At 37.1% G+C, this 8,878-nt stretch overlaps 1 protein-coding gene across 1 annotated transcript; it reads left to right on the top strand.

Annotated features, from left to right (window-relative positions):
* The first annotated feature begins 265 nt into the window (after positions 1 to 265).
* On the top strand, positions 266 to 6,071 carry LOC136232220 (protein CLMP1). Its single transcript, XM_066021260.1, has 2 exons — positions 266 to 4,397; positions 5,702 to 6,071. Exon 1 carries the CDS (start codon positions 596 to 598, stop codon positions 2,960 to 2,962), a length of 2,367 nt encoding a protein of 788 aa, XP_065877332.1. The 5' UTR covers positions 266 to 595; the 3' UTR covers positions 2,963 to 4,397; positions 5,702 to 6,071.
* Positions 6,072 to 8,878: the final 2,807 nt, after the last annotated feature.

The following is an 8,878-nucleotide window of genomic DNA, read 5'->3' as shown; positions in this document are numbered from 1 at the left end:
AATTTATCAACGTTGGTAATAAAATTACTCTTGGCTTCCAATGTCAGTGGTAAAACTGCACAATTTTAGATGTTAGGGGTAAAATTACTCCTGACCCAAAACGTCAGGGGTATTTTTGCACCTTAACCCAAGAATTATACTATTATTGAATCCCATTGGCCAATACTCTTCGTTAGATTAAGTCAATATTCTACATATCCAAGGGACATTATTCATCCATTTCCTGTCATTATCTCATTTGATTAAATCCCTTGACGAGCTTCTCTTACTATCTAGGGTTTCACCTTACCAAAAGGCAAAACCCCAATAGCTTCCACCTTTTCTCTCGCCATCAATTTCTCTAAATTCCCATCATCTCCGATACTGGTTTTCATACTTTTAAAGCCAGGAAGCGTGCAAATTTCAGCTTCACATTGTCAAAATTACTGATTACATTGTCGAAATTCAATTTTTGTAAGTACTCTTTGCCTCTGAATTTCATTTTAGGGGTTTCATTTCTTCTTCTACACAGTAGCTTATATTGATTCTATAAGAGCTACGATATTAGTCTAGCTTGGTGTTTGTGAGATTGCGGGGTGAGGGTGCGGCTAATTTTATGGGGAAATCAGGAGGTAGAAAAAAGAAGGGAAGTGTTAGTTCGAATCAAGTTTCGAGTGTTGGTAATGGAAGTAATTCGAATTCGAATTCAAATTCAACAGCAGCCCCGATTGTTAATGGTGGTGTAGAGTTGGATTCTTCGTTATTTTTGAAACGAGCTCATGAGCTTAAGGAAGAAGGGAATAGGAGGTTTCAGAGTAAGGATTATGCAGGTGCTCTTGAACAGTATGATAATGCTCTTAAGTTAACCCCGAAAACGAACCCTGATCGTGCTGTGTTTCATAGCAATAGGGCTGCGTGTTTGATGCAAATGAAACCTATTGATTATGAGACTGTTATTGCTGAGTGTAGTATGGCTCTCCAGGTCCAGCCCCAGTTTGTTAGGGCATTACTTAGAAGGGCTCGTGCGTTTGAGGCGATAGGGAAGTATGAAATGGCGATGCAGGATGTTCAGGCATTGTTAGGGGCTGAACCGAATCACCCGGATGCTTTGGAGATTGCTCGGAGATTGAGGACTGCTTTGGGTCCTCGCCAGGAGGCTCAGCAGGACCTTCAGAGTCGCCCTTCTCCTGCTGCTCTTGGGGCGTCAGCTGTTCGTGGTGCCCCGATTGGTGGTCTTGGGCCTTGTTTGCCTGCACGGCCAGTGTCGAAGAAGGGGGCAACTACACCTGGGGGATCAATTATATCGCCTAGCAGTCGGCTGGAAAAACCTCAAGTTAATGTTACTGAAAATGGTTTTGAGGCGAAAACGCAGTTGCCAAAACTTGTGTTGAAGCCTTCAAGTGGATCTTCAAAACCTGCAGCTAATCTGGCCAAGGATAGCCGAGGAGAACGTTCTGTGTCATTGCCTGTTCATGGACAGGTTCTGGAGGTGGCAGTTCGGTTGAGACCGTTAAAGCTTGTTTATGATCACGACATAAGGCTAGCACAGATGCCGGTGAATTGTACTTTTAAAGTGTTGAGGGAGATTGTGAGCAAACGTTTTCCATCTTCGAAGTCGGTTTTGATCAAATATAAGGATAATGATGGTGATTTGGTTACTATAACATGTACGGCTGAACTCAGATTAGCAGAGTCATTAGCAGACAGCCTCGTCTTGAAGGTGCCTGAGCCTGATACTGATACGAATAAAAATGATACAACTGGGATGTTAAGATTGCACATTGTTGAGGTAAATCCAGAGCAAGAGCCCCCTCTACTGGAGGAAGAGGAGGAGAAACCTCTCGAGATTGAAGGGACCAAGGGGGATGAAAGTGGGTCTCATTCGTCTCTCAGTGAATCGGTGCTGGAAACAATTGATACCGAAGTTGATAAGGCGGAAAAAGATGCTCCGAAGGAGAAAGCAGCGGCAACTGAAGATCCAGAAAGTAAGGAAATTGAGATGGATGATTGGTTGTTTGAGTTTGCGCAGCTATTCAGGACACATGTTGGTATTGACCCGGATGCTCATATTGATTTGCACGAACTCGGAATGGAGCTCTGCTCAGAGGCTCTCGAGGAAACGGTGACAAGTGAAGAAGCTCAAAATCTCTTTGACAAGGCTGCTTTGAAGTTTCAGGAGGTGGCTGCCCTGGCTTTCTTCAATTGGGGAAATGTTCACATGTGTGCAGCGAGAAAGCGGATCCCGTTTGATGAGTCTGCTGGAAAGGATGTAGTATCGGCGCAACTTCAAGTGGCTTACAACTGGGTGAAGGAGAAATATTTGTTGGCCAGAGAAAAGTACGAGCAGGCACTTCTGATCAAACCCGATTTCTACGAGGGGTTGCTGGCATTAGGGCAGCAGCAATTTGAAATGGCCAAACTTAATTGGTCATTTGTGCTTGCGAAGAAAATAGATCTCTCCGATTGGGATTCTGCCGAAACTCTGAAACTATTTGAGAGCGCCGAGGAGAAGATGAAAGCAGCAACTGAGATGTGGGAGAAGCTGGAGGAGCAGAGAGCAAACGATCTAAAAGATCCAAGTCCTAGTAAGAAGGAAGAATTGTTGAGAAGAAGGAAGAAACAAGGGACCGGTGAAGGTGACTCCTCGGGAAGTGGTGGTCAAGCTGAGATTTCGCCAGAAGAAGCGGCTGAACAAGCAGCAGTTATGAGATCACAGATACATCTCTTCTGGGGTAACTTGCTTTTCGAGCGATCCCAAGTTGAATGCAAGTTGGGTATGGAAGGCTGGAAGAAAAACCTCGATACTGCAGTTGAACGCTTTAAGCTTGCTGGAGCTTCCGAGACTGACATTTCAATGGTTTTGAAAAACCATTGCTCCAATGGGGATGCTACTGCTGCTGAAGGAGACGAGAAGAAGACTCAGAATGTGATCTGTGAGACTGTTACCGATGAAAAAAAGAGCGAGGAGGTCAATAAAGTGTGACATTGTAGTATCTTATTGGTCAAATTCATTTCTAATGTTCCGCTTTCCAATCGGTAAAATTCGGAACCGAGTTAGGATTACATAGATAATAAGTATTCAAGTTCATTTTGTTCACAAAACAGATAGTTAGAGTGCTTCCTGTTTATTTACTTGTTTGCTTGTGCTATTCCTGTCAAAGATTTTGCATAAAAGTGTGAAAGTTCAGTTTTTGCGGATCAAAATTGTTCGTCTTGTTCCTTTTTCCGGAATTGAGCTTGCTTAGAAGTCTTTCTTGAAGCATTATTAACATGGAATTCAATTTGCTATAATACCTGTTTTTCTCAGCTAACTCTCTGCATGTTAACTTATTTACTTCTGAACAGACAGGCAAGGCTCGGGGGTCAGCGCGCCTTGGCTAGCCTCGCACCTTGAGTGGGGTTTTGCCTAGGCACAATTGTCTGTGTTTTTTTTGGGTACGCAAAACACTTAGTAGCTTCTCCTCCACTGATGGTGATTCTAAAGGATAAAGGGCAGCCCGGTGCACTACGCTTCCCCGCTAAGGGAGGGTCTGGAGAGGGGTCCCAACACAACGGTGTATTGGGGGCAAGCCGTCTCCTGCCAATTTTTTTGGCAAGAGGCTGCTCCTAAGATTCGAACCCATGACCTCTCGGTCACACGACAACAACGTTTACCATTGCGCCAAGGCTCGCTCTTGGTGATTGGATAAAAAACGCAAAATAAAAAACTTAGCAGCTTCTCCTCCATTGATGATAAATAGGGGCTATAAAGCCTAAAGAGTTAAGTCTTGAGGAAAAGTAGTTATTATTAGACTATTAGTTAGTTAGTAACTTGGTGTCTAGTTGAAGCCGAACTTTCGTTTTTATATTTAAATTTTATTATGAATTATAATCATGTTTTAGTAGTTAATTAGAATTTATCTCATGCATTTTATGATTAAGGCTTCGTTTGTTTGTTGGAAAATTTTGGGTAAATGAAAATTTTCTATTGGAAAATAAAATATTTTCCAGTGTTTGGCTAGAACACCGGAAATCGGGAAGAATTGGTGAGTGACTATTGTTTTCAAAAGGATAAAATCTTAGGAAAATGTTACACTTTCTTCATAAATTTTTCTGATTACGAAAATATTTTCCTACACAATATTTTCCGCCAAACAAACGGGGTTATTTTGTGTCATTTAGAGATATTAAGTGTTGTTATTTATAATTGTATATGTTACTTTGTTTTGTTGCGCCTTGTGTCACTCTGGTGCATGCCTGAATCTCGCGCCTAGGCTCCAGGACCCCCTTGCGCCTTGATGCGTCTTTCACAACTGACAGATATTGTGCTGAACTAATTGTTATGGATAAGTTTCGTAACTAAGATGGATTCAATGCAGTGTGTTGCTCCTCACATTACCGTACAGTGCATCCCAACGTTACCAATCAATGGAGAAAAGGTACCTCTTTTACTTGTTTGCTAGTTTTAAATCATTTGGCTGGTTCAGTTTTAAGCGTGCAATACACAAACTAAAACTTTCTTTGGGATAAGCTTCAATTTTGGTCCTAAGCTTATCGAGAAAGATCGATTTTATCTTTATTGTATGAAACGGTTCAATGTCGCTCTTATGATAGAAATTGTAGCCCAATTTTGTCCTTTTCCAAGGGATTATATCGGTAATTTTTGTTGGTATTTACTTTGAAAATGGTAAAACTGAGTTAGGGTTTCTATAGTGGGGGTAAAATTGAAATAGGCTTTTTATTATAAGAGCGACATTGATCTTCTCCAATAATCTCGGGGGCAAATTTGATCCTTATCCTAAATTCTTTTGGGAAAAAAACTCTTTTTGTACTCTAATTCCTCTTTGAAGTGACTTTCCTGTCTTTCATACATTGGATAATGGTCCTTTTCTTGGTCAAGCTTGTCCATTCGGTGAATCTAGCATTCATCCGCCCTCTCAACTTGTCCAAAAAGCTTGATTCAGAGTGATCCGATAGTTCCCTCAAATTGTTTAAAATATAGTCAATTAATCCCCCGGTTGCAATGAAGTAAATTGCATGTGGAAGGTATGTTGCACGTTTCTAGTAAAAGTGAAACGAACTGACGCGTAAGCAACACGTCGGACTTGGATTGATGCTTAGGAAAAAGGAAGTGGGGTTAAATTTGCTTTTTCACCGTGAAAAACAAATTAGGGCTTTCACGGTGGAAAAATATATTAATGAACCCCTCTCTCTTTTTCCTACTTGTTAGTCCAAGTCCGACGTATCTCTTACATCTCAATTTGTTTGACTTTTTTGAGGCACGTGCAACACACCTTTCGCATGCAACCGATGATTTAATCTATTATATTTTAAGCAAGTTGAGGGGCTATCGAGACATTTTGAAAGTTCATGAGACAATCAAGCTTTTCTTTCCCATTGCTGGTTGCTGCAAAGATGATGACAGTTGAAACTGTTACTGAATATGGTGTGGTTCTCATTAATTGATTTCGTGCCCGAGGTACTAATTTTTTTTACGACTCTCAATTTCTAACATGACAACACGATTTACAGAACCAATCCGCTTGACGTTATTATCATTTTTGTTGTATTTATATCATATATGATCACGTGGAACTTATAGATCACATAACACAATAATGTCACAACAACTCGTTTCAACACTCCTGATTATCAATCTAGAGGGATTCAATGCTGTTATTTTAGAAATTGTGAAGATTATGATACTATAATCGATGAAATGACATTCTGATTCAACGTTCAGGTTGGCAATTCGGCTGCTCCTGTTGCGGAGCAGATATCTGGTGGAATTTCAGGAGCATAATTCAAAAAACTGGCTCGAAGGAGTCGATATCGATATAATGATATTGCTTTGTGTGTAATTGATACGATTTTAATGAACCGAGTTCCGAAGTAAACCTGTTGCACTTGTAGTTTTCGGATTTTCCTTGAAATACTTTATTCTACATCTAGTAAGCACCGATACGACAAACAACTTTTTTGAAATATACGAGACACGGGTATGGTAGGTACACGAAATTTGGGGAAAAAGGAGATTTTGAGATTCCATTGTTAGAGATGAGGTTTGATGGTTCTTTTCATTGAACAAAAGAAATGAATGGATTTTTTTGTTAGAGGTGCTAAAATGGGTGGTTGTGTCATTACCGTGCTATGTATTTATATACTTCACGGAATTGTGTATGATATAAATGTAATAAAAATGGTAATCGTATTAAAAGATCACATTAGAGAGGTACTCTTTAATCATATTGTCAGGTTAGAAATTGACAACTCTAATTTTCAAAAATGCCATATCAATTTTCTAATTTTCACCAATGCATTTTGTTACTTATACATGAGAATGGCTAGTTAGGCCCGTTTGATTTAGTTGTTAATTTTTAGACATTAGTTGCTTTTTGGGTTAAAAATATTTGTTTTCAATTCTTACTAAATACTTTTTATCTTCGGTTAGAATTGAAAGACAAAGAGTAGCTCCGAAAAATGGAAATCAAATGGCACTAAGTCTATCAATCTTTTAGCCGTTTTTTAAGGTGCAAAAATGCCCACAACTTTAATAGTCAATAGTAGTTTTATTTTTACATGTAAAATGGTGTAATTTTATTTCTAAAGTTGGTAGCAAAGAGCAAATTTATCCCTAATATTTGCAAGTCGAGTCAATTTGAATAATAATTCAACAAACTGTTTTTCAAGTCGTGACCTTTTTCATTTACATTTCATATTTACGTTATTTTATCACATATTAGTAATAGATCACAAAAATAATAGATGTGAAATTCTTTTAAATAATGTATTGTATTTTGTACGAGTTGGAAAACAAATTTAAATATTTTTTCGAATTTAAAAATGTTAATCTTCAATTCTATAATTATAATTAAATCATAAAATGTGAAGTGTTTTTTAGAATTAACTCATATATAGTTGGTGGTGTAAAATAAAGAATAAAATATGTGTTTTATAATATTGTTTGAAATTGATTTAATTTGTCAACGTTAGAGTATCTCTAATAAAAAAAGGGTGGTCCGGTCGCACTATGTGTTCCCGCTAAGCGAGGGTCCGGAGAGGGGTCCCACCACAAGGGTGTATTGGGGGCAAGTCTTCCCCTGTCAATTTATTTGGCAAGAGGCTGCTCCTAAGACTCGAATCCGTGACCTTTTGGTCACACGACAACAACGTTTACCGTTGCGCCAAGGCTCCCCCTCAACAATAAAAAAAAAGATAGTTAAAATTTAACGTATCTTCTCGAAATATAATATTTTATTTTTCTTTACCTATATCACTTTTGATAACTTTTTCAATGCTAAACAACTTCAAAATTGTCATTTTGGTAACCAAAATTATTATTTTATAAGATGAAATTCAAAATCAATTCATGTGTTTTCACTTGACCGGTTGGATAAAAAATTGTTGCATACTAAGACTATGTTTTGTTTTGTTAAAAATGAAAGGTTGTTTAATTTGATACTATAAAAATGACAGTTAACAATATCAAAATTGAAAATTTCAAGAATTAAAGTAATTTATTATCACGTTTACTATAGAACCAAATTTTTTATTTTATAAAATCATCACTTTCGAAATTTTTTCTCTTTAAACATTCACTTTCTCTCTTTGCAAAAAAAAAAAAAACATCTAAATGAAAGTTGCTTAGAATATTATCAAATCTTTAATGTTCATTTTAATTTTGAGGTCCTTGAGTGAAAAACTTCAATTGTCTTCTGGTCGCAAACGAAAATCATAGTCCTCGTCTGAATAATATTTTTTTTAGGTACCAGTTTGACAAAAAGTGAATGCACATGAGTTTGTTTGGAATTTACTTTTATTTTAACTATTATATTATCACAATGAATAATAGAATATCTTAATGTTTAATAAGAAAATGCAAGTAACCCTTGTTTGCATTTGCTTTCGCATTCCCCGCATTAGTAAGCCAAGCTTTTTTTTTTTTTTTTTACTTTTCTTTTACTTAAGGTGAATCTAAATTTTTATTTTCTACGCTTTCACGTTTTGGGCTAAATTTTTATTTCGTTAGAAATGCTCTGATCAATCCATTTGTAGCTGAACTGAAATAAATATAGCGAGTTGCATCCTAAAATAAGGAACATCAGCGCTTTCAGTCAGGGGGCTCCGAGTCCTGTATTGACAAAAATCAGATAGGTGCGCTTGTGGTATAGTTCGTACTCGCTTGTGGTCTCCGTCCCTTTCGATTATTAGTAGGGGCTCGTGCCTAAATAATTTTTTTTGAATTGATTCCAAGTTGAGGAAAGGATTGAATATTAATCGATCAAAATCACAATGAATAATAGAATATCTTAATGTTTAATTCTATTTTTTTTTATTACAAGAAAAGGCAAGTAACCCTTGTTTCTTCAATGTGTGACGCTACTTCAAACACTCTTTACCTCTAAGCACTTTTCACCTCACGATGCACTCTTCTAAGCACTCTCTATTAGAAATGGATTATGTTTGGCAAATAGCTGTTAGCTGATTACATTAACTATTAGTTAGTTACCTTTTTTGTTAGCTGATTTGACAAGTTAATTGTGTAAACTTGTTTGGTAAACTTAGCTGATTGTTAATAGCTGTTTGTGTAAAATGACAAATAAAGACATGGTAAGATCTTTATTTGGGGTTAAAGTGCAGTACTTAGAGGTAAAAATGTCCTTTAAAAAAGATGAGCGGTAAGCTAATTGAAAAATATCCTTAAATCAGTCTTTTCAAAATTAGTTTTTTAGGATTTAATAAACTCATTCAAACATCTCTTCATCAAATACCATGATTAGAGATTTGACTAGTCAAAATCCTCTAAAATGGTTCAAACTTCTAATTTTACTCCAAAAAGCTTTTTACTAAATAGGGTCACATACTCTTAGGAGTAAAATTGCTTATAATTGTCAATATTAGAGATAAAATTGTACCATTT

This window comes from Euphorbia lathyris, chromosome 6, assembly GCF_963576675.1.
Source record: "Euphorbia lathyris chromosome 6, ddEupLath1.1, whole genome shotgun sequence".
NCBI lineage: Eukaryota > Viridiplantae > Streptophyta > Magnoliopsida > Malpighiales > Euphorbiaceae > Euphorbia > Euphorbia lathyris.
This window is presented reverse-complemented; position numbering and strand designations above follow the sequence as displayed.

Bases quoted from the DNA above. Each gene is read 5' to 3' on its own strand.
- LOC136232220 (XM_066021260.1), top strand. From the start codon at position 596: ATGGGGAAATCAGGAGGTAGAAAAAAGAAGGGAAGTGTTAGTTCGAAT.